The sequence below is a fragment of the Arctopsyche grandis genome, chromosome 13, assembly GCF_051622035.1.
Source record: "Arctopsyche grandis isolate Sample6627 chromosome 13, ASM5162203v2, whole genome shotgun sequence".
Taxonomy (NCBI): Eukaryota; Metazoa; Arthropoda; class Insecta; order Trichoptera; family Hydropsychidae; genus Arctopsyche; species Arctopsyche grandis.
In genome coordinates, this window is record NC_135367.1 from 29,029,410 (window position 1) to 29,057,171 (window position 27,762).

Below are 27,762 nucleotides of genomic sequence, written 5' to 3' on the forward strand. Positions count from 1 at the left end.
GGACCGCGCTAATTGCGCTCCGAAAAGTTGGAGAAGTTGCAACGGCGCTCGCGACCGACACCCCCACCCACCCCACTCCACCCACACCCCTCCACGACCACCCCCCCCCGCTTCACCCCCGCCGACACCCGCGCTGCCCGCGCTGCCCGCGACACCCTCGCGCCCCCACCGCGTGGCGACCCTCGCGATCGCGCCCCCATCCACCACCACCACCACCCCCCTGTCCCTCCCACTAACCTAGCGAGCGCACGGTTTTAACGGATTTATTTAAAAGTGTCAGCCGCGATAGTTTGTGCGTGGCCTGGCGTAGCTTGGCGTGGCATGGCTCCGGCCATAAATCAATTTGGCGGTGTTGGTGGCGATCTCTCGCGCCCCCCCTGAGGGCCGCCGCGTCGCTCGTAAACAGGAAGTCCGGCTGTCGCGCGGCGCCCCCTCGCACCCCTCCGCCCCCGTTTTCCCGACACCCCCTCCCCCCGCCCCCCGCCCCCGCCCCCCGTCCGTTCCCTCTTGGAGTGGCGCGCGATTAGAAAGGCGGGGGGACGGGGTGGTGGGGGAGGGGGTCGGCGTCTCCCCGCTCGGCTCCCCCCCCCCCGCGCTCTCCGCACCCCCGCCGTTGCCGCCCGTAACCAAAATTGAAGCGCAGATCTCTCGCGGACACAAGAACGCGACCAGGGGAGTAGTCGCGACACTTTGCAACTATAACAATTCTCGTACACGAGCATTCAAATACGATATAATATAGTATGTACATACATACGTAATTTTGAGCTCATTCCAACTCTGTCATCGGTACTGCGAAACAATTTTACTATGATGAAATATTACATCACGTTAGCTACATAATATGGACCTATTCCATCCTGATAACGATGATATTGAGATATCGCAGTTGAGAAATACATGGTCATAAATAATTCTTAGCCCTTTGCCCGAGGCAACTTTCGCTGTACATTTTTGGCGGATTTTTAAATCGGCTTAAATATACCTACATTGTCAGGTTTAGTCAATTGACACACATATATTAATTGACACCTGAAGTATTTTTCTAAATAGGGAAACACGCCTAAAGTATATTGTTTACTCCAGCGAGTCTCGCCACTCTCGCTACTGGAATTTTACGCATTAAAAACCAAAAACAAAACGCGGCCAGATGTTGGTTTGCCAAACTCCAGGTCGATCGTTTCCTTTCAAAGTTTGCCAATTTATCTGATTTTCAAATTTTATCTGATTTTTTTTTAATTTGTATCTGTGTCGCTTTGGAACGATCTGTAAAGGCAAATTTACATGTTCGATTTAAATAAAAATAAAATACAAAACGCAGCTATCCACCGCTTTATTTAAATCTATAATAATAGAAAATTTCGTCGGGCCGTTTCTTTCAATCGAGATAATTTTCAAAAAATTCCATCTTTTCTATCATCAAATTTCAAACTAAATCACACACATCGCTACCGAAGAGCCGTTTAGCCCTTTGAGTGCTGACGACTTTTCTGTTGAAACATTTCGAACTAGAATTGTTTAGAAATCCAATAGACATAGATCATCATCACTAGTCACCGAAACCTGAGGGGGCCGTGTATTGTTCAAAGGTTGTAAATGCATTGTTAAAGGTTTGCCGAACAATGGATAGCACTGTGACTATCCTACCTCTAATCATCACCCTAGGCAGCTACCGCCGAGGATTTCGAGTTTTGTAAGGGTGTGTTTACATAGCTCTCTAATAGTCTAATACATCTTGCAACAATATAAAATAAACAAAATAATTCTATCAATTTATGTATTTTTTCAAAACTAGTTCCATCTTCTTCATTGTTGTTAAAATGTAAAATGCTCACAATCTAAATTGCCAAGCCACAATCTAAAATACTCAGCAGCTAGGGATATTTCCATCGGGAAATTCTGCTACGGTTATAAACCAGTCTTTATCAACATTGACACGGATTACACGACCTATGTTCAACGCATTTTTTTCCTATGCTACCTGGAAAGGCTTAGCGGATAGTATTCTTGTTAACTTTATACATGCTCAAAAAACAACGCCTATCGGCGTATTTAAGACCCATGCACTTGTTGGCAAACCGCCGATCGGCATCGGTCAGCATTCAAAGACTCCTATTCGAACCAAGACACCGCGAAGAAGAGCGTCAAGCGTCTACGACCGTTGTAAAAGTTTTGACCGACGAGCGAAAGAGTTTAAATTTGTTTCCGCAACTTAGTTTTGGGGGGCGCAAAGCGCACGCGTCACACCCCCATTCGTCGCACGGTCACACACAAACACACACCCCATTCATAAAACGCAACGGACGAATCTCACCGTCGAACTTCCACCCCTCCACCTCCTCACCACCCCCCTTCCCCGTGATAATGAGAATCGGCGAAATGGAAATCCGCGACTACACCCGTGCAACCCTTAGGCTTGGCGCGGCGCGGCGGCCGGCGCCCCTTCGGCCCGCGCCCCCTCGCGGACCTGTTAGTTTCTCGGTATTGATCGTAGTGGACAAAGGACGGCCGCCGGACACCGCTCTCCCCTCCCCTCCCCTCCCCTCCCCTTTCCTCCCCTGGGCTCACCTCACCCCGCGCCCGCTCACCCCCGCCCCCACACCCCCGAGCCACCCCACCCCTATCCCCGAACAACTTTTCCAACGGTCTCCGCGAAACTTTTGCCGGTTTTGAAAAAGCGCGCCAACCTGTGCGCGCAAGCTCGACCGCCTTTTTCCGCGAAAGGGACTGCGCGCGCAATCGCAAAAACTTTATTGCAATATATTCGCGCGTTTACGACGCGGACGTCGATTCCAAATAAACACTCTCGGTGTGTGTGACGACCTTTGTTGTTGTTTTTGTTTTATTTCGCTTTTATGGAGCGTGCTGGAGACTTGGAGGTGCGGAATGACTCTCGTCTCGCTAAGGTTTAATATCCGATGGTAAAGTCGTCGACGCAATTAAACAAATTGTGAAATTTTCGCACGCCTTTATTCCCCACTTTAGTGTCCTAGAGATATTGCCGAAAAACTTTAGGTCCGAATGGAAATATAGACGAGCTCGTAAAACATCAGAGCGAGAACAAAGACGAAGATAAAACACTGCTCGGAAGCCTACATATGTACAGTACCGTGCTTGGAAATCGCATCACTTTCAATTGTTCGATGTTTTCGTTTTTTTTTTAATCACATGTAGCTATACACGAGTTTTTGTTTGGTTTTTTTTTATTTTATTTCAACTATTTAACATGTTTTGCGATTAAAAAAGATTATTTATATTCTTAAATTAAGACGAGATAAGAATTAAAAAAAAAATGTACAATAGGGTATTTTTTTCAAATGTCTCTAACTAAAATAATATTTATATAATATGTATATATTTTTCTATGAATTAAAATACAAAGTCAATCGACATAAGACATTAATAAATAATAATCCAATATTTAATAGACCCTAATTTTGCTTTCATGAAGATCTCAACACATGCCGGCATGGACATTACATGACATATTTTTTTTAGCTTTTCTCCCAAAATTTCTTTAAACCATACATTTTCAATAGTTTTTTAACTCATAATGTACGTATATAATTCGTACGCAAAAAACAAAAGTTTACGAATGTAAATATGAATAGGCAAAGTCAATTGTAAAACTTAATAATAACAAGCGAAAATTCAGTGGGTGAAGGAAAAATAAATGACACGTGATACGAGGCTTTAAAAACTTGACCCTAAAATGCTCACGTTCGACACTACATATATACATGTGTATGCAGAAAGAATAAGTGCACGCGTTTGACGTTTGCTTCGGTACGTATACACAAGTATGATAAGTGCAGATTGATTCGACTCGTGTTTATGGGTGAGTAACTTAGGCAGGCAACACACCTTACTTATGGCTATAACATATGGCTATACATCGTACCACCTTTTCACATCGTTCGGATGGCAATTACTCGGATAATTATCTAATCGAATTAGAAAATACATAATTTGTAGTGCGTAAGAATGATAAAACATAAAAAGTAATTTGGTATCAATACTAAATACACATACAACCAAAATCTTACAATAAAAATTTTTCACGAAAACAATACCTTATCTTTAATATATAAATACAACAAATGTACATGTGACATTTCATCTGTTGTTACTCGTATGATTAAAATGTTAATAAGTACATAATTAGAATCATTGTGTTTGATAATTTGCAAACATCAGATAAAACACTAGATTTTGACGTGTTAACCTATTTTTGAATTATTGACAGTATCCAATCAACACCTAGCAGTACGTATACATGCCTATGTAATTTCACAAGTTTGTGAAATTTGTATTGCAGGTATTTTAATGTTTTGTGTCCAAAACCGATTGTTTCCTCCGTCTCATATGTATATTTTTATTATTATTTTTTACATTGATTTATTTGTTTATGAAATGCATACACATACACTATGGATGAACTTAATTTTTATTTATACCTATACCTACACACATTTCACTACCAATAGTTCAATAAATTGGGTTACATGTCAATTTTTAATATCTGTAAATTTTTTTATGTTTTGAAAATCGCTTATATTTTTATTGGCCTCTTCTTATTACTAACAATTTTATTCGTTGGCAATTAGTGATTCAGAGTTTAGAAAATAAAACTATCCCTTTTTTCGTCACGTTAAATAATTATAAAAGAGAAAACATGGACCTGAATGCAACTTATATTATATTATAAAGACTACCATCGGCAACATTTTTAGAAGGAAGCTAAATTCATTGTAAAAAAGCCCTTCTAACTTTATAAATTTCAGTGTCAGCCCTATTTATTTCCCACCGCCTTTTTACCAAGTATGCTAGACTCACTCTCTTCAAGAAGAATTATTGCCGTTTTCAAATATTTCTTTACAGTTTTAAAGGGAAGTATTGACAATCCTTCGATTTTATTGGAACTAAAGTTTTGGGCGCCTGAATGCGGTAGAGCTTTACGCCATCGTTTACTTTTCCAACCTATTCCTGCGGAAACGTCTGCTTTCAGTAACTCGTCTCTTGTAATCAATCTAGACTATCCGGTTCCTTAATGTGATAGATGAACATTTGGACCTGTTTAATTGTCATGTTGATGAACCGGTCAGTTTCATGAGATTCAACACGAGTCTATTTGATTGAGATGAATGATTGGCAATTTTTATTGTTCTTTTCTTTTTTTTTTGTAAGACTTGTGTGACGCATTGGGGCAACCTGTCAGGTCACATTGGTCATAAATAATATTGTTATTATTATCATAAAAAATAATAAACAAATATGTAGATTTATTATTTGCGGTCGGATTTTAGTTCACATTGGGGCCGTTCAACAGCACGGGCCCCAAGAATCCCCCCTTATCGTCAGCCCTGCTTGTCACACATCAAAGCTTCTGATTCAATCGAGTGTCGAGTAGGTACAGTATAGTATTTAAAAGTTTGTTGTCGAAATGATGGTGCAATTATAATTATAAGATAGGTAGGGAGTAGCCGAGTAGGGCTTTCCGTGAAAGACGTCGGAGAGCGTGTTGAGGCGTGTGGGTGCAGAGTGGCAGTGGTGTGGTAGTGGTGTGGTGTATCTCTGCGGTAAACATTGCCTCGTGGCGGCACAACAATAGCCGGCCGATGGACATTTTTCAGTGGCTGTCGGGTCGCGGCAGCGGGCGCTCGTCTGCTCGTTTCGGGTCAGCTTGTGCGCTTCGTCCTGCGCGCAGCCTGTTGCTGTTGCTGTCCGCGCGAACTCCACGTTCCAACGTCGAACGCCAAACGCCAAACGCCAAACGCCACAATTCGCGAGTCGCGAGTTCGCCGCGCTACCAACCGGCCGTCTGCACTCCACACTCTACCCACTACCCACTACCAACTACCAACTACCAACTACCAACTACCAACTACCCTTCCCTCAATCGCAATCGCAATCGCAATCGCAATCGCCTCGCGATCATTTTCAAAAGTGCACGTGCTACCCGCCGTCTCGGACCTGCCAACCTCCCACAAAAACGCCAACTCCGCACTATGTTATATCACTGGTAAATATATTCACGTTCAAATTAAGTGATTAAGTGCGTTTTACATACATACATTTTGTTTTACAATTCCGCAAGACCGTGTTTGTTCTCTGCAAGGTTATAACGATCGCCGTTAAAATCAGTGCGATAAAACTTATCGCGCCCCGAGACCCATGCGTCAAAGAAAGCATACGTAATTATTCAATTTTACTGGCTTCGAAAAATTATTATTGGTTTAAAAGTGACGGTTGTTTTGAAAAGTTGCCAGTGTGTGTTTCGCTAGGTTTTGTTCGAATTTGTTTCGAAAATCTACATGTTTTATATATATATACATATGTATGTACATATTAATGATTTCGTTTATGATTTGTCGACAGTTTTTGACACATCCGGACGAGAGAGTACGTACGTACGTACGTAGTTGCGGAAGTGTGCACGCATAAAAGTGAAGTGCGCAAAACTTTTCGTCTTCGCGAGAGAGAAACATATCTACGACAGTTATGAGTCGACGTCACTTTTCAAAGTTGCGGTGAGTACACAATATATTATTTATTATATATATATATATTTCGATAATGTACGTATCGTATCGTATCCGATAGTGAAACCGATAATGGCGTTGACACGCATCCATAATGCATGTGGTCTCGGCATCTCGGGTGGCGTAATGTAAATGTATGATTTTATTGTCGCCTTGACCCTGCCCTTCGCAAATTAACATTGAAAAGTTTGCGGAACGTGTTGCATTCCGAATACTACATTCGTACATATTGTTCCTCGAGGGAAATCCGCCCGCCGATTTTACTCAATGAAATTCATTTCCATTCTACGACTCGTATTTACGAGAACAACCCTTTCTAATTATTACCCTTATGATCGCCGGCAATTTTAGAAATTAAATTTACAATCGGTCTTTTTCAATGTTCATGTCATATTATGTATGTACATATATCTAATTGAATTTTTTTCAAACTGAAATATAAACATTATATTTTAAATCTACGACTAAATTCACTTCTTTTGTTTTCGATTGATAATAATTTGAATTTCAATACATTTATTTCTTTTGTTTTCGATTATTGATAATAATTTGAATTTCAATCAGTTTACTTCTTTTGTTTTCGATTTTTGTTAATAATTTAAATATTGCACTAATTACGAAATTTACATTTTTACATACCTCCTTTACGTTTCACTCATTTCAAAATTTATTTGCCGACATAATATATAATTATTAAAATAAGTTTGTAATTTTTTTCTTCTAGTAAATATTAAAAAGAATAAATCATTTTTATTTAGAACTAGGGATTGCAATTTTCCGTTGAATTTCATAAGTCGATAAACGTTAAATGATTTTAACTACTACTGCTATTTACCTATAAATGGAATTTTTTTACATGGATTAGATAACTGTATTCGGTTACTTTTACTGAAAACGTTAACCTAGATTGGAACATAAATAATTAAAAATAAATCTCAGGTGAATAATGTAATGTAATTCGTAATAATAAATACATTTTATTCTTTATTTTTAAGTAATCGTATTTATTTATTTAAAGTTTGGACCATTTAAAAGTTTCAATCATAATTGAAACAACCGTATAATCACATTTATTACAATTTGCTTGGGTCTGTTTTAGCCGGTAAATATATCAATTTTAAATAGCCAAATTTGATACTGAAAATTGACATAATCCATAATACGACATTTGCATCGATTTTAAATGTAATATTACGCAATTATTTGTATGTATATGTACTCGCGATAAAATAGTTTCCGATAATTACCGGTATATTTTAAAATTTACCTATGGCGAAATTTTAGCGATTTACCGGTATTGCATTCCCTGTTCTGAACGAATTTCATTAAAAGCAGGTGTTTAATAATTAAGATATTGCTGACCTTTTTTATATTTTTAAGAGGGCAATTTTAAGCTTCACATTATTAGAACAATCTTCATTATGAACTCCGTATTTGATTTTTAAATGCTTTTTATTATTACGAAATTATGTTCACAATACATCTTATACCTATTTTAATAGCTACTGATCTACTGATCAGTTTCTATTTTACAATTTTAATTCAATTTTATTAGTAATCATAGTATTATATTATTCTAATGTTAATGTAAAGCATAATAGGAAAAGAGCTCAAAAGCCTATTATGAACTCCGTATACATACATACGTATGTATGTACATATTTCTCAAAACAAAAACAAAATATTAGCAAATCGTGGAATTTATACAATAATTTTAAATAATATCAGTATACATTCAATTTTAAATATTGATGTCCGTATATATGCTTAAATTTAAACGATTTGCTATAGGGTTTTGAGCTCTTTTTCCTATTTTGCTGTAGATTAACAATAGAATAATATAATACTATGATTACTAACCAAATTAAATTAAATTGTAAAATAGAAAATGATCAGTAGATCAGTAGCTATTAAAATACATATAAGACGTATTGTGAACATAATTTCGTAATAATAAAAAGCATTTAAAAAAACAAAAAACGATTTACTAAACAATTGACGAAATATTGAAGTTTAAATATATATAAGAAAATATCTTGTTTTTCATATTTATAATGCTATCCTTTGTCATGCAATTATAATATTAGTAAAGAAATTCCCTTAATGAAGAATTATGTCTTAAACTTTTCACTTCTTCAATCGCATTCTAAAAAATGTATCGCGTGAAAGAAGTAATTTGACACACATTTAATTTTATCATTAATGACTTATTAACAAGACCATTACGCTAATCCAACTAAAACAGCCAAACTAAAGCGCATTTTACTCCTAACTGACTACGCGATTGAAATGATTGAGAGTTTTTAACCATTTCGAATGAACCCAAACGATTACGAGTCTTTCGCATTCCGAAACCACCTGATTTCAATTAACAGAATCAGATTACAAAAGCCGCGTATTCTCGATTCGAACAGATACGTTTCCCAGAAATGCCCAACGTTATTCACACCACGTCGACTAAACCATACCATACCATACCACCCACATCATCAAACACATATCATTATCAACACTTTTCGCAAACGAACCTTCTTTCAACCAATTCGAATAATCGCGATCGCCGGGGACGAACAAACAAATACACCGTTTAATTGACGATTTCGTATTGTATTTTCGTAGCCAGAACATCATAACAGATTATTGCGAGAGAGTTGGACAGGGGGTGGGTGGGATGAGGTGGGTCGCCGTCCATACAATAAAACGGGAGAATAACCACCCTTGATCCTGACCTGCCCTCGCCGCAAATGAACATTGAAAAAGTTTAGCCATTCGTGTGCACACACACACAAAAATACACGTGGGGATGTGCGCACGTGCGATCAGCTGTTGTTCCCCTCGTATGGGGAAATGAGCGTTAACCCGTAAACGACCGACCGGTCTCCCCCACCCGCCCCCTTCTCCCCCAATATTATTTCTGCAAACGTATGTGCATATTGTGTGTAATAATATAATAATAACATAATACGAATGTGTTGTAACACGATTATGTCACGAGACTCGCAAGTGTGTATGTAAGTTCGTGCATAAATATATTTGTTTTGAAATGTTGCGGAAGTTAGTTGCAAAGCGTCCTAACTTTCTCGACGCGAAGGGCCATAATTAACCCAGTGTCACAATTATTTCGCGAAATGAAATCGTTCGCTTCGGTGCAAAACTTTCCTTTGTCAAGGTCTAGGTGAGGGATTCCGACCGGCTATCATGACGCGGCTCGAAAATTAAACGATTTCGCTCATCTCTTCCGCGAACATTGAATCTACATGCATAATATTTGGAAAAGTTAATCAGTCACCTATAATGAGATTTGTATAGTTTGTGATAACGCCAGATAATTTTGCATAGCTAATTTCCGTTTATTGGTGATCCGATCTTTTTATTACCAATTTCCGGTAACTTGCCGGATTTTTCAATCGCAAAAATAAACTACTCATTCTGTAGTTAATATATTCAAACAAACGCTAATAAACATTATTTATTACACATAATAAGACAAAAAAAAAATCCAAAAGAAAGATACGACTGGTAATGAATTCTTCATATGTATATAATCTTATATATAAAACCGAAACGGTGTCTGTAAATCGTTTCTGATTGGCTGTCGTCAAAGTTGTTTTTTGATTGGTCGGTCGTTAAAATTTTTTTTTCAGTTCAAAATACAAAATAAATTTAATCAAAAAACAAATGAAGATTTTTTTCATGGTTTTCATTTTATTTTCATTTACCGAGCGAAGCTGGGTAGCACCACTAGTATTTTATATAGGACTATTTTTTTATTCGTAGATAGCAGCAAAGGAAACATAATTTGATAAATATAAAATAAAACTGAAACTGATAGATTTACTACATCTTCCTTGTAAATCCGTTCTATAACTTCTATTATTTTCATTATTATACATTTTTTTCTTCTGGATAAAGCACTCGGTCTGACTAATTTTGCCAGAAGATAAAATAAATATGAAGAATATGATAAAACGCAGCCTAAGTTCTGTTGATTTACTGGTAAAATTAATAAATTACTGAGCTATTTTCCAGACTAGTTACCGGTTTACTTCGGTAATGGCCTCCCTTTTACATAAATAGTATATATGATTATCGTAGTATATCATATTCTATTTATCTAAATCTACATATATTATAATATTTGGAAGAAAATGAAAAAAATCTTCAAATCCACCAGTGTACCCAAACCCAGATTTGATGACGAACAGTCGATCATAAGTATAAACAATATTTGCCATCGTTTTTATGTACTTGTGCACTCTAACCGACTCGACACGGTCGACCCCCTTCATCAAGTTCACACCAAGGATTCATCGATGCTATTAATATATTCAGATTTATCTAAACATATGTATGTCCCTTTAGTGATTTATGCAGCTTTAACGTACACGTACATATACATACATAAATAAATACGCATCACATTTTCCAAGGCTATATTCAAAATGATTACCTACGACACTTCAAACGCTTTAAAATGTCTCCTGAAAAGAACAAATTCAGAACACGTGCTTCCATCCAATTACACCCACGTATTTCTATAAATATTATGTACGTTGTAGTGTTATTACTAAAGCTCTGTATGTACATATTTGCAAAATTTACTAATATTGTAGAATAATTTAAACGCAAACTATTAATAACATCAACTCTTAAATTGAACTATAAAGTGTCCAGAGGTCAAATTATGAACTTTTACTCAATCCCCGTGCCATCTAGCGGGGTCGATCATCTCCCACCTGATTTTACTAACCGTCCAGCTAAAATTTAATTGTTTGCAGAATAATTTGTTTTCTTGGGCATTATCTACGCGTATGCTATCGCAGAGGTTCACAACAAATGTCTTCGACGAATGGAAACCAAGATTTAGCGTTTGCCAAGTTTCACGAGACCCAAAAATATCACTTTCGTAATTGATATCATATAAACTTTGTAAGCTGATTTTTCGCATTAAATAGTTACCTATCCAGTGGTGGCTCGTTTCTTCAAACAAAAACCGTTTTGGCTAAGGTGTACTGCAGTACCCTAGTCCCTATTCAAGGGCCGCGCACATACCTATATATGATATAAATCAGCTCCATTTTTATTTAAGTTATATATTAGTTTCACGTTCGTTAGTAAAACACCCCTTCCTAAATTATTCCGATCGCTTTGAAACTTTGCCAACGTGTGAGGTTTGGCCCCCGATAGAAAAAGTCGTTGGAAAAATTTAATTGTCATAAACATGTTCAAAAATCCAGAATTTTTCGAGACGGTGATCGTGTGATTGCCGACATTTTTCGAGACAGTGATTGTGATTTAAACGCCTATAACTTGAACTGTTTTACACCATTTATAAAATTTGCATTGTCGGTTCTCATATATATCTTTACGTCACTAATAGATCATAAAATGAATGATTAAAAAGTTTATATTATAATGTTTATATGCATGTTATGGCCAACAGCCGCATGTATTCCGCCACTTTAAACGCCTTTCTGCTCGGTCTCGTGACCAACGCCGATCGGCGTTTTGCCAACGAGTCCATCAGCCAGCCGGAAATACTAAAAAATGTTTTTAGAGTATGTAAAAAATAAACAAGAATACTACCCGCTAAGCCTTTCCAGGTAACATTAAAAAAAAATGCATTGAATATGGGTCGTGTAATCCGTGTCAATGTTTATAAAGACTGGTTGACACCGGAATTTCTGAATTTATAACCCTAGCAGAATTTCTCGATGGAAATCCGTAACTGCTGAGTATTTTGGATTGTGGCTTGGCATCTAGATTGTGAGCATTACATTTTAACAACAATGAAGAAAATGGAACTAGCTTTGGAAAAATACATACATACATTCATTAAGAGGGCTGTACACCCGAAACCTTAATTTTTTTTCCTTTCTTCGATATATATATTGAGTGAATGCGACAGTTGCGCTCCGACCAGATAAAACGTATTTTAAATCGACAAAATCGAGGTTTCGTATTCTCCTATTTTTTCCTCCGAAACTGGACCAATTTTAAAAAAAATTTCATCATCGGTATGAGAAAGATATTTTCTGTGCAACTATGCGCGTATTTTTTTTAAATCGACCGTTAAATAAGCACGCTGGACTCTTTTCGTGGGTGTAAAAAAGAGGCGATTTTATTGATGTTTGGCGGCTCCTAGCTCCTATAAAAAATAACTAATCAAAAAATAAAACGATAGATGCAACCCAGTGGTGGATATCCATAGCAAAAATAATTTCTCTAGTGCCATAATTGAGGAAGGGAGAAGTCTAATACGTTTGTATGGACAAGGTGCTGGTGTTTATATTGTTGCAAGATATCTTAGACAGTCTAAACACACCTTTACAAAACTCGGAAATCCTCGGCGGTAGTTATCTAGGATTTGTTTGGATTAGCTACAATTTTTACACCTGCTTTCTGTTGGATTTCTAAATAATTCTAGTTGGAAATGTTGGCAAAATTTTCAGCGTGGCGGGCTGGCTTTCAACAGAAAAGACGTCAGCACTCACAGGGTTAATCTTTGTTTTCAACTGTCTGATTTCGACTTTCTAGCTTGATTTTGGACTGAGAGCGTCTAATCCTAAATGCGATATTCTTCGAACTTTATATTATACTTACTAGTCAAGTCATTTTTTAGAAGCTTTTTATTAGCTTCACTCTCTTATTATGTCAAATAGGTCAGGATATCCACAGACTTCTAAAATATTCATTGAAATTGTATGCCTGTATATATACAAGTCAAAATTGTAATTGTCAAATATGAGCAAAATCAACCTTAATTTGACATCGGGGACACTCTACTCTCAGACTCTCTCCCGTCGGGTAGGGGGACAAATAGTTTTTTCCCGAGGTTGCGGGGGTAGACTGCGAACTCCATTCCCCGGAGTCTAGAACTCCCTACTCCCCCCTTAATTAAAATTCACGTGGCGCTAGCGCATTTAATTTCATCGTCCGCGGACCTCCCCCTCTTGTTCGAGACTTGCCTGGAAGGTCATCAAAAGTTTATTCGATTTCGGCGAACTTTGCGCATTAGCGGGGGGCTCCGGGGGTCTACCCAGGACGCCCGTTGCGAATATTCGGCAGACGTGAATCTTTTTATAAAATCTTCCGTCGCTGAAATAATACCCATACCCCCCATTCAAACGGATAAACCGACAGAAACCCTCCCACCCCCACCCCCCCCTCCACTTATCAAATCGCAAAATTTCCTGTAGAAATGGATTTACGATTTGTTTTCCTCTTGTTGAAACGGCTTTGTTACATATGTACATACATATATTAATAATAACAATAACGCAGGATATTTTAAATACGTAATTATATTTCATTGCGAGATAAAATATTGTTACGCTAAATCGTCTCAGTGTACGAATGCATCTGTTCAAGCATATCTGGAAATATTCAAGTCATAAAATAATAAACCCAACCGTACTTAGGTTGAAATTCATAAATATTATTATTCAACAATTGAAGCCAAATTTAGTATTATTTTATTTCGAGATAAAACATTGCTATAAAAATTGTATAAAGATTGTATTTTATATTGCTATAAAGATTGTATGAAAATTTTGGCGAACATTTTTCGCCTATAGTCAATGAATACACGTTCGGTGGTGATTTTGAAAATAATACTGATCCTCATGGCCGTAGCCGAGATTTTTTAGGGGGTAGGGGCTAAAACAAAAGTTTAAGTACCCCCCCCCCTTCACACACACAAGCGAATAATAAAAAAAAATTATATTACCTTTTTTTTCGTTCGAAAATTTTTTGAAAAAATGTGTAGTGTATACATATGTATATTAGACTAGCTGTATTACCCGGCTTCGCTCGCCATTTGTAATATAAACCGCTTGAACATGACTAATCTAATTTTAATAAATTTATTTGAATAGTTTTATTTTATATAAATTTATTTGAATACTCATTTGATTTTTTTATTAAATTGACTTCCGAACAAACAAACATATATAGTAAGTCTCTTATAAAAAAATATATGTATACCAGAATCCGGCGCATGCGCCCCCTAGGGCTTCGCCCCCGGTGCAAAGACGGCTCCTTTTGAATCGAATCATTTGTTCGATGACGTCACAGATTTATGAACCAACAATTTAGATTATGTAAATATTATAAATAAATAATATTATGTAAATATTGTTAATATTAGATTATGTAAATATTAGAGACATACTCTTCGAGAAAATAAATATATCCGGGGAATTCATTCCATTAGAATATGAAGATGAATTCATTATATTTGTGACTTTTTCGGAGAAAATTATCAAATTAATTTTTCAATTTTTTCTTCTTGTTTTTTCAATAAAATAAGCAAAAATACGTAAGGTGCAAAGAATTCACTCACGATCATGGGACATATCTTTAGGGGGTTGGACTGGCGCCCCCATAGCCCCCCCCCCCCCCCCACCACTCCGGCTACGGCCGTGCTTATACTGATAATGAATGCATACGAAAAAGGAATAACTGTCGTAATATCGACTTGAAATACAATACGTACATATGTATACAATGGAAAAAAATATTTTTGATAGCCGAAAACGAACCTCTTGAATTGAAATTCACGCGTGCCCGACCAAAGCAAAGCGTCTATACATAGTTTGTAACAAAATAATGTTTTTAAGTTTGAATTCAAACCTTATACCAGTGTTTTGTTAACAATGTGACATTTCTTGAGAACTAATTCAATTTAATTTAATTGTTATAGGAGATACATATAACGCACCAATCATCCAGTCAGCGCTACGAGCGACTTAACTTGCATCCGTTACAAATCACTATGTAAAAAATAACACATGAGATGTAAGTAAAGCGTGTACATATTTACATTATATATAATTTGATTATGTTTAAATTGCTAGAAACAAACACAAAATGCTGCTTATTTTTCCCGCTTTATGATTTTATTTAAAAAAATATAATTTAATAATCACACCTTGCACTGTTACATTTCCAAGTATGCATATTATATAATACGTACACACACACACACACACACACACACACACAGTGGCAGCAAGAATGGGGAGGTGCTCAATTTTTTTTTATATTATTATTGTGCAGACGACGCATTCGCATGTGGGTCACGACGGTTTTATTACAATTTCACGGTCGCACACATTTGTATACATGTACATACATACATACGTGTATTAACCCTAAAAGTGCGAGGGTGGGGTCTGCACGCACGCCTTTTAAAGCCCAAAAATGAGCAAACAACTATTCGGTCAAATCGGACTCGGGTGTTAATCACCGACCGAAAAAAGGTCAAAAAAATAAAAAAGTGCGAGGGAGGGTAGGGGGGTGCGGGCCTAAAGGCGTGTGGGGGTGGTGTGGGCGTCCGTCCGTCCGTTTGTGTTTTTCGCCCGATCGAATATTTCGCGTCGGCCATGTTCGTTGCACATTTTTTGCACGTCTCGCTGCACCACGCATCGAGGGGCGCGAAACCGAACCCACCCCCGCTAACAAACCCCATTCGGTCCCCTTCTGGCTCGGTTCGATCTTTTAATTTCGACGCTCGAACGACGCCTATCGATTCTGAACCATCGCCGTGTACGGTCAAGCACAAAGAACTTACATAATGTTAAAAGCGTTACGGAAACGGTGTAACGAAACGTGCGCGAATAAAGAATTGCAGACGAGTTCAGTACTAGAGCTGATTACGGACTAACTTAAATTCTAACAGTAATGAGTTTACATACTCTTCTTTAAAACAATGAAGTGTTGACGACACGTGTCGTACAATTTTGGTTAGTCAGTGCTTAAGGTGTGCTACAAATCAATGGTGCTATTTATTAAATTATGTGTGCCACAAATCAATGGTGCTACTTATTCAATTAGGTGTGCCACAAATCAACGGTGTGTCTTATCCCTACTGGTTAGTCGTTTTAATCGTTATGATTGATTACACATCATGTGTCAATGAAAGATTCATACATAATGGTGTCATACTAGTGACGAATTAGTGATATATTAATAATAAGGGTAGAGGGTTGTCCTCGGCCCTTAACTCGCGCATTGTTTGCAACGTCCGCTTATTGAAGTTGAACGAAGTCTATCGGTGATAATTATCATCATCGTAACGACATCATAAGATGTAATTTATATTCACCTAGTAAAAATATTGTTTTCTAAATTTATAACTTTCACTTCTACCGTGTTTCATGCACCCGTTTTTTTATTACTATTGTTCTGATAAGTAAGCTATCTTAAAAAATAAAAATTGCAAATCGCATCGTAAAATTTATCGGTCGGAACGAAAGGGCGTTCGAATTTATCAAACGGAAAATTGCGAGTGTCTGAAGATCAAACGTCTGGAAAAATTTCAGCACTAACCTGAAAATATTACGAGACGTAAAAAAACGTCAATCTACATACGAGCCGTTATATTTGAAAGTGGCATAAGTCCACTTCATTTCGAGAAATATTTTTCAAACCATTAGATATAATAATTTGCGTTTAAAAATATTTGTAACATAACACGTTTATTTTGCTTTTCCGAGATTCCGGACATTTCGAATTAAACGAAGTAATATCAATTTGTGGATTAATAAGTCAAACAGAAATAATGTTTTTGGAACTGAAAATTGGACTTCCGCCAGTTGTTAGTCGATGCAAAATTTGAAAAATTTTCTTTCAAAATAAGGACTCCCAGAAAATTAAAAATGCTATTACAGTTTTGATAATAATATTGTTGAGGAGGAAAGTAAATATAAAAATTAATTCCTACTGCAATTCCAGACTTCTTCACAATGATCGTTTTGTTTCCTTGAAATCTAGTAGAAAATTTATGATTATTGTTTTTTGTTTAACCTTTTGAATTATATAATTAACAGTCCTTATTTATAAGTAAGATCCTTTTCCAATTTCCAATCCGACACCTCCGTAATTCTTCATTATTTCACATTAATTCATGTTGTTCATTTTCTTGCTTCTAATGTAGTTTTCTATTGTAATTTATATTGTATATACATATGTAGTATGTACATACGATGTAATGCTGTTGTTTTCTTTTTTTAATATAAATAAATACAAAAATTGCTTAAATTTTAAAAAGTAGCTTCCATCATTTTATTTGACCCTCTTCAGACAATAAGAATGGTATTGATTAATTCATCTTTCATAATAACAAAGAAAAATATAAAAAAATGATTTAAACAACTCAAATGAAACCGAAATGAGTAAAAATTTTGAAACTAACACTACATAATTAAACTCATTTCAATTGAATTCCGTTAGCGTACATATATAAATAAACAAGTACTCAATATTTCATTTCGGTGGTCCGCAGGTTCGGTGATTATTCTATATATATAATAATAACAATATTATAACCAATGTGACCTAACAGGTTGCCCCAATACGTCACACCAGTCTTACAATAAAAAAGAAAAGAATAATAAAAATTACCAATATCATTCATCTCATTCATATAGACTCGCGTTGAATCTCATGATACTGACCAGTTCATCAACATGACAATTAAACAGGTCCAAATGTTCATGTATCACATTAAGGAATCGGATAGCCGTTTACAGGAGACGAGTTATTGAAAGCAGACGTTTTCGCAGGAATAGGTTGGAAAAGTAAACGATGACGCAAAGCTCTACCGCATTCAGGCGCCCAAAATTTCAATTCCAATAAAATCGAAGGGTTGTCAATACTTCCCTTTAAAACTGCAAAGAAATATTTGGAAATGGCAATAATTCTTCTTGAAGATAGTGAGTCAAAGCCTAGCATTCCTTGTAAAAAGGCAGTGGGAAATAAATAGGGCTCACGCTGAAATTTATATATGTAGTTAAAAGGGCTTTTTTACAAAGAATTTAACTTCTTTTTAAAAATGTTGCCGATGGTAGTCTTCATAATATGCCTTTTGGATATTATAAGTAGACACCGGATAGTCACAGTGCTATCCATTGCTCCATTGTTGTAAATCCTTTGTAAAAAAGGTTCGGCAAACCTTTAACAATGCATTTACAACCTTTGAACAATACGCGGCACCTTCTGGGTCCGGTGACTAATTTATAAGTCGTAAATTTTAGTTGCAATTCCATTCAGGTCCATGTTTTCTCGTTTATAATTATTTAACGTGCCGAAAAAAGGGATAGTTTTATTTTCTGAACTCTGAATCACTAATTGCCAACGAATAAAATAATTGTTAGTAATAAGAAGAGGTCAATAAAAATAATAGCGATTTTCAAAACATAAAAAAATGATGGTAGTCTTTATAATATACCTTTTGGATATTATAAGTCGTAAATTTTAGTTGCATTCAATTTATATGCAACTATGAGTCAAACCTAATTAATATAATCGCTCAAAAGGAAAAATCATCGACCGGTTCAAATTACATATTTAGTTAAGAAAGTTGGCGGAAAAAAAATCCAACTTATAAAAAAGTAATTAGACTATCGAAATCGTATAAAATTTTAAATTACACATCAAATTTTGGGTTCAAGTAAATTAAATTTATTCAAGTAAAGTTTTTTATTCGTCTCGCTATTTAAATAAATATTTATAATATGTATTTAAAATAAAGTAAAAAACGAACTGCGTAGGCTTCGGGTTAGAAGTCTTCAGATAAGGGCCCGGCGCGTGATTGACTTTTGCGCCGATTGCAATAAAACGCGAATCGAATTCCAGCGGTGAAACTTCTGAATTGATTTTTGATAAAAGTCATCCAAGTCATCGAGTCTTTCGATACGGTTGTAATTTATCCGAGTACATATTCGACTACCTGTTGCGCGCGCCCTCATATACAATACATATATGTAGTAAGTACATACATACATATTCTCTGTGATTTTTCCAGCGCTCGTCAACCTTTCCTATTAATACAATCGAACAGGGACCGGATGGGGGCGGTGTTCGAATTCCGGAGACTTCCCTCGCCTTTTTCTCGCGAATTCCTCGCAAATTAGTCAGCGGTGACCCCCGTCGACTCCCACCCACAGCTTCTCAACGTGTCCCGCGAAATGCGCATCCAAAATTATAATACAACTCGGCTTTGTACCAATTTTAATTTGCATACAGATCAGTATCGCGGAAGCAGATATCAACGTGTCTCATATAAGTATTTAAGAAAACGTATGCATTTACAAAATATTGTCTACATATGTTAAATACTCGATTATATGCACAGCATGTATGAATGTCGGATCGTATTTTCGCCTGTGTCTGTAAACATACACAAATTTCTAATTCAGATGCGATATTAAACACGGTTTTGGACTAAAGCGATGTTTCATGATTGGTTTTAATGTGTAATGTTTTTAATTTTGCGGTCACGGGTTCAATCCCTGGCTGTGCTGCTGGCCAGACCTCGTATTTGTGACTCTAGTTCGATCGTTTCCTATCAGACTTATTTTTAGCCAATTTATTTGATTTCATTGAAACAATTCTAACAAATTGGCAACCCCATCGCATTTCTCGCAAAATTCGAGCTCACCGCGTCTCGAATTCGCCGATTTATAAAATGCTTTAAATTTGTCCATTGATGTGAAGTGTAAAATCGATACAGATCTCGTCGTGTATGAGGGCTTGACTACGGTTTCTGATTTCCCTGAACACGGGAAAGAGCTCGGGATCGTTCCCAGAATTCCGGGACACATAAATTGAAAAAACAAAGCTCACATCATGTCACATGATGTGAGCTTTGTTTTTTCAATTTAATTTATTTCTTATGAGAAAAAATAAGCAAACAAAATATTTATTTCTTGGAAAAAATATTTGAATAAGGATCTAAAAGCGTATTTCTAGATTTGACATAAATATTTCCAGCATTGGAAAAAACAATTTCAATTTCGGTCGATGCTGGTTTCAAGGGACGAAAACATTTTTTTTTCAAAGTTGCATATATATTTTTTCTCTATGTATGTATGTTTTCGTTTATTTTTTTAAAGTCAAGGCTATTTTTACTAGCCTCTTCTTACTTCACTTTTTTTATTTACGTTATTTTGTAGATTTGCCTTTTAAAAATCTTTATTTAACTCTTCATTCATCGCCAAACATACAATTGCCCCATCTCACTAAATCTAAAATAATTTCTTACATTGCGAAATCGTCAATACAATAAAGATACACTCGTTTAATAATAGTTTCATCGTAAGTTAAATTATACATTCGCTACCCGGCTTCGCTCGGTAAATGGAAATACAGTTTAAAGAACGTTTAATTCGAGATAAGAATTCCCGGGATGCAGGACATCAAAAATTCCGTGAATTCCCGGGTAAACCCTAGTCTTGGCGTCATCAGAAAATACCATCGATTAGTCTTAACAATAATAATACTACTTAATTAACGTTTTGATATAGTCGTATGATACGATTAGTAGTCTATATATAATATATATGTACATATGTATAAAAATCTCTATTTGTCTGTCTTGTCACGTATGCGTTCCTATGCCATTCAACCGATTGCGATGAAACTTACAGGAGTTATTGTTTGCATGTCCGCGAAGGTTTCTGTAAAAAAAATCGCCCGGAAACGGGAAATACGGGAATGAGTGGCATTGCAACGCAATAATTTCAAATGTTTTCGCGTCGCCACCTGCGCTGTTAGGGTAAAATAAACATACAATTGATTAATTTCAAATGTGTTCGCCGCCTGCGTTTTTCCAACAAATGGAAAAGGAAATGGGACCGGGAAAAAAATCGCCCAAAAACAGGAATGGAAACGGGAATTGCATGCGTTATTGTGGCATTGCAACGCATACCGGGTTCATTTAGTAACTAATACAAATAAGATTAGCAACTAATACAAATTTCCGACACACATGTCTGAAACCTGTACCGATACAGATCTCAATGCATGTGGGGGCTCTTCAAGTCCACAACTATATGACATTTGGGTGAAAGGTGAAGTTGAGTGGACGAAAGATGTGCTCGAATGATACCCAAGGGAGTGTAAGGAAAATCCCTAATGAGGTAGGTAGATGGACGATATAAGAAAAGTCTGGGATGAGTTCAGACGTTGTTCAGAACTTAATAGCGATATGGTGGGGGGGGGGCTACCTCATTTAACCATAATACAGAGTGGTATTTGGTCTGAAAACCTGGTCAAAAATATTTTTTACGCTCTCTACCAGAAAATGGCTTTCTGTGCATTATTGACGATTGTAAACCATTTTTAATTTGTCGAAATTCCTCAAGTTTCGCAGGAGGGCACTTTGTAATAATTACTAGTTTTCGCTTTGAAAAGTACGCTTAATTATCGATTATTTTATTAAAGCGCAAATTAGTGCAAACTTTGTTTTGCTAGAAAAAAGATAGACATCTTAAACTTTCATATCACATAAATTTGATGCGGCTAAAATGAGCACAATACGTTTAAAAACATCAATTTGTACAAAAATGTAAAGAAAACCTAAGTGAAAACAGTAGGTCGAAACATATAAAATAAAATTTTAAAAGGAATGAAACTTAGTTTAATCTAGCGTATGTATATATCTTGTTCTTCATCGTCTACATATACTAAGTTTTTCCACCAAAAACACTTAGCATAAAAATAATCACAAGGAAAGACAGGATTCGATTGCGACTACATTTGGCTAGTAAGGGCGGTTTCAGACTAGCGTTTTTTTTCTGCGCGTATACGGTCGTTTCGGCATACGCGCTTACACGCGCGCTACTTTTCGCGCTTCAAAAAACCGAACGCGCGTACACGGGCTTATTCCGGCGTTTTCGCTCGAACCGCTAGTGGTGATTTAGTATCAACATGGATAATACGAGCTTATAAGCGCGTCTACGCTCGTACGAGTTGCGCGTATGGAAAACGAAGCGCCTATACGCGCCTACATGCACTTCAAAAAACGAGATTATACGCGCGTATAAAACGCTAGTCTGAAACCGCCTTAAGAGTGTAACCCAGCTGAGACTCCACAGTATAACTTCATATTTATCTACCTGCTTTGGGACCCCAACATAAACTCAATTTGTGACGATTTGATTTTTGGCCAGCTTTTGAGACAAAATACCAGTGTGTGTGCATTGGTGAAAAAGAGAAGAGACTGTCATCTGACGGGGAGACCCTTCCTTGTTCTTCCACGTGGCGATTTGAACTGTCGGATGTCAAAAGGGCGTCGCGTGTCCGCGATGACGCGTCTCGTCGCTAAAATCGGTCCGACGCGGTTTGATGCTATTTAAAGAGCCGCCATTGCGCGTTTATAAACGACGCGCGGCATTTAAACCGCACCGCGCTCGACGACAATCGCTCCCGAGAAGGGATGCCGATGATGATGATGATGATGATGACTGCGATCGGACCCACCCACCCACGCGGCCAGCCGTCTGCAATCTTCTTTTTATTCAACGATAAAATGTATCCGAGCTCGTCCCTCCGCTTATTTATTATGCATCGGCGTGTGTGTCACCCTCCCGTCGATGATCGACCGATGTGACATATAAAATCAAACATAAACAAACAAAAAATTGAGGTAAACTACTCGTGTGTACCTAAACGAGTACAAATAATCGTTCTAAAATGAGCAATGCTATGAAGGATAATTGACCGACTGGCTAGTCATTGAGACTGCGATCGAGGCGTATTGATTGGTGCAATTACCGAATACGTATTCGAAATAATCTTGAATGAGTGATTACTATAGGGCGGATGGTGATTAGGGAACGAATGACAGAATGGCCAAATGTAATGAGATCGGAGTGAAAGACGCAGCAGTATGGTAGAGGTAGTTTATTGTTCACGATCCGTCGGTCTGCTAGCTCCCAATGAAGCAAGGAACAAAACCAAAATATTTACACCTCAGCGTGTACACTCAATAATAAAACGAGATCATTGGTCGATGGGCCGCGATACCTTATTGGCTGTTATATACAAACTTGTGTGTGTGTGTGTGTCTTCATGTATGTATGTACGCTTCCACGCATGCTTAGGCGCATTTGACCCGTCGCTCAATATCAGGAGCACATACCAGATTCTCCACACCCCTTCACTTCCGTCACATATCCACAAACATACACACATCGCGTCCGTTTTTATATATATTAGTATCAAATCAACGGACATCTAATTAGCGTTGAATATTTCTATGAACCACAAGGACAAAATTTCTCCATCTGATTCTCCAAGGATATGTTTAGGTTGATCGTGGAAGAAGTATTTCCATTAACTTTGATACCAATACGGCCCATTGGCAAATAGTCTCGCCCCAAAAAGATACTGCCTGGTCAAAATCCAAGGTCTATTTATGACATGAGTTGCTCGAATGATTGACAATGTGAGCAAAAATATTTGCCATCAGCTCAAACACTCTTGGGATTCAATGTACTAATATAACTAAAAAAAACTAGACGGAAAATTAACATTTTTGCATTTATGCTTAAAGTAAATAGAAAATAAAACTTCTGGCTTCTCGTTTCGCACATCCTTATTATAATTTTGATGCTTCGAAGCTTTTAAGTTTTATACCACATTTAATTGTTTCGCTTCAAATATTTCAATGCGGTTTATTTTTTTGATTACAGGGAAGGTATTTGCATGGCCGGTACACCCCCGAGTAAAGGCAAGCGTCCCCTTCGTGCTTTGAGCGCCAGCGACAAGATAGAAGCCATCCAGCGGGTCAACGATGGAGAGTCGAAGGCTTCCGTGGCAAGGCAAATTGGAGTGCCAGAGTCGACGCTGCGAGGCTGGTGCAAGAACGAGGACAAGCTGCGCTACATGTCCTCCAGACACTCCACCCCAGACACGGACAAGTCCTCAGACGGCATGATGGATACCGGCATACCGGAAAAGAGAACCAAGTACGATCTGAACTCCGTGCCGGTCAACTACTCCCAGAGCAACGTGACCCAGTACAACGGCACCATCGACATGTCTGACGGGCAAGCGATGGACCGCGTCGGCTTGGATCTATCACGTCTCAAAGACTCCACCGATAGGGAGACCAAATCGGGAGACGGACTGGTGACAGACTTCTCCCAGTTTTCCAAGAGTTCACTAGAGCTTGGAAAGAGCATATCGGATTTGAGCAAGGTCAACGGAGACGTCACTTCGGGTGCACCGAAAGAAAGCAAACTCAAGAACGACTCCGGAGCGAAGATATCCATGAGTGCCATAAGTCCGTTGTCGAACTTGAACCATTTGTCCGGTCTCTCCGGACTCAGTCAGAACCACTTAGGTATGAGCTTCAACGAGATTGCGACTAATCTTAGTTTAATTGCTCAGTTGAATCCCAGTCTCAATTCATTAGCTAACAGCATAAATTCCAGTGCCAAAATGTTGAGGTCCATACGGTCACCCAAGCCCGGACACAGCTCGGGCAGCAGTTCTGGTCTCAATTCAACAGATAAACATAAGTCGGATAGAAAATCTCACAACCATTTAGAAACATATAGCGATAAAGTTAGAACTAGATCTAGCCACAGTTCTTATAAAGAACAACCAGTCGACGATGCCCTGTGGTATTGGTTCAAGAAACAGCAGGCAATGCTAAACTTAGCCAATACGTCTACTTCTCAATTACCGTTTTCGCATTCAATATCTTCCAGTAGAAGTAATAAAGATCCGTTGACTCGGACGTCATCATCAATGTCCAACATTTCACCAGTGATTCCACCTTTGGATAAAAACTCATGGTTTTGGCAATACTACAAACAATTCACCGGCAATTTAAATCTGCAAGACGACAAGAACAAAATTCCTCTAAAGACCGACAGCTACGACAACATACTCTATTCCCATTTAACTAAGGAGAAAATGGATGACATTCAATCCCAAGAACAAGAACGAGAGCAAGAGCAGGAGTTGAACGTCGAAGACACCAGGGTGGACGAAAACGTAGAAAACAAATCCGAAGAAGTGGAGGAGACGGCGTTTAAAGAGCGAAGTTCACCCGGTGTGACTGAAAAGTCCGAGAAAGATTCCAGCAAGAATCAAGTTAGGGTACGCGCTGTATTAGATAATCTCTTGTTACTAAACAACAATAACGTTTCGATAAAGGAGCCGCCTATCTTGGAAGAGAACGAGAAGGACTCGAACACCGAGAACGAATTCAGTTGTGAAGTAAGCGAAGCATTGGAGCACGGGGAGAAGTTCCTTAAATGGCTGGAAGCATGTCAGGAGCCCAGCGTCACCAGAATGCAGGTTCATCAGCTCAAAGGTCTGTTGAACAACATAAAAGCTAATGCAACACGCCGAAACCACGACACTAACAATAAGGATAGAATTAGTAGGCGTAAGTAGGACAAATCGATGCTGTGAAAATAAATGTTACCAAATTTCAAATAATATGAAAAAATTTAAAATAAATTACAAAGACATCGCTACAGGGAAAGTCAATTTTTGACTATATGTTTTTAGATAGATAGGATAAATTAAAATGATGTGTAGATATATCTCTCTCTTTAAGACCCACTTTGCTCAAAGCTCTAATCTCCTTTACGTTTGTAAATTGTGCGCTTTTGTCATTTTTCATAATATACAGATTGTATTATATTATAATTTACCGAAGCGAATACCCATTTGTAGCAAAACTGCATATCTTATCTGATGATTATTTTTATATTGTAAGTGTGTATTTAATCCCCCCTTGTATAAAACAAAAACAACAAATTGTAATTAAATTATTCTGAGATATATTATGAATTGTTTACAAGTGAGTCGCTATTTTTCTAAAATGTATCATTTTTGGTCTTTTGTAAATTAATGTATTTATTCATAAATGTTGATCAAACAAAAAAAAAAACAATTCTACAAATCCTTTTCCTCGATTATATGTATGCATGTATGTATGTATTACGATTTTGACGATTGTAATATAATTTTTTTTGTAAATAATATCATTTTTTTTTGCTCCGATGTATGTCTGATTTCTCCAAATGGAAAACATTTTGAATGTTTTAAAATATACATAAATATGATAGCTTCATTCTCATATAAAAAAAAACCACATTAGAGCAATAGCAATAGTTGATTAAATAAAGTTACTTCATTAAATACCAATATAACAGGCAAATTTGTGTATTAGTGTGCTTTTTACCTACGGGTAATTTTTAAATTTATTTGTAATCTAATTGTTAGTCGTACACACACACACACACACTCGTAAATACTTAATATTTATTTCATACTTTTAATGAATTAAGTTAACTTCAACTACAGTATTATTATTATTGTATTGCAACTGTTGATGATCAGTTCGAAGACATTCACATTAATATGAGAGATTAGCTAAATTAATGTAATATCATTGTCATCGTTTCAGAGAAAAATAGCCATTTGAGCGATACATATCTCTTTAGGTTCATACAAAGCCAAATCATATATGTATTATATTATAAATAAACACGCAGCTTCCAAAAGTATCTACGTACTATATTATTTTTTACTTTTTTTATATAAAGTTATTGATAATTTTCCATTAAGATCGAAAGACTGTTTAATTTCAAGAAATTATACTTATAAAATGATCTCCAGGGTTATATTTAGTTATACAGTTCGCGATGAATACTCTCGAAAAAAGAATTTTTCTAAATACTAATTTCGATTTTAATTTTTGATTTACTGCACGTTTAATTATGTAATTTTATCAAGTTGATAAATATGCCTAGAAGACTTTTATTATTACGTTAATTTTTTTTAACATTACGTACGTATGTAGATATAAATTTTTAGAATTTTAGTAATAATGTTACCCGATTATCTCTTCTATACATTTAAATCAGCTATGTCAAATTGAAAAAAGTCCCCAATAAATCTAGTATGATTTGAATCGAAGGAATTTGAATCTTTTTATCTTTTCGTTTCGATCTTTTGATGTTTAGACAATTTAGTACAACTAAATCGTGTATCCGAGTTTGACATGCCTGGCTTAGATCCTTCCAAAGATGAGATTTCATTTTAAAGAATATAGGTGTAAATTTTATTATGTTAAGATCTTATCTCATGACAAATTAGATGTTATTTCTACGGAGCAAAGGAGGATTGGGCGAGACCAACACTGCGTCAAGTTACAAAAAGAATTATATTAATATTTGTTGGTCTGCTTGTCGCACTCCTTAAAGTTTATTAAAAAAAAGATGCCAAATTTATGTGGATATTATTACCATTGTAAGATTTTATAGAATTGTGATCTCTTTTAAGAAAAGATAAAGCTTATGTATCTAAAATGACTCAAAATCTATTGTACCTTAATATTTTTCTAATAAAACAAGTATTACATCATCTTATCTCATTCTATCACTTTTACCCTTCCTATACAATTCCT

General features: G+C 36.7%; 2 protein-coding genes across 5 annotated transcripts in view; one reads left to right on the forward strand and one right to left on the reverse strand.

Moving 5' to 3' along the window:
* Positions 1 to 27,762, reverse strand: part of lobo (coiled-coil domain-containing protein lost boys) — a 108,570-nt gene that overhangs the window by 78,755 nt on the left and 2,053 nt on the right. The gene's annotated exons all lie outside the window — the stretch shown is intronic.
* On the forward strand, positions 5,553 to 27,724 carry LOC143920687 (protein distal antenna-like). Of its 2 annotated transcripts, XM_077443626.1 has the most exons (4): positions 5,553 to 6,022; positions 6,379 to 6,530; positions 15,247 to 15,341; positions 24,023 to 27,723. In XM_077443626.1, coding segments are annotated over exons 3-4 (1,719 nt in total). In that variant the 5' UTR covers positions 5,553 to 6,022; positions 6,379 to 6,530; positions 15,247 to 15,339; the 3' UTR covers positions 25,740 to 27,723. The 2 variants fall into 2 exon arrangements, with proteins under 2 accessions (XP_077299752.1, XP_077299751.1); XM_077443625.1 differs by lacking the exon at positions 15,247 to 15,341 and having other exon boundaries at positions 5,632 to 6,022; positions 24,023 to 27,724.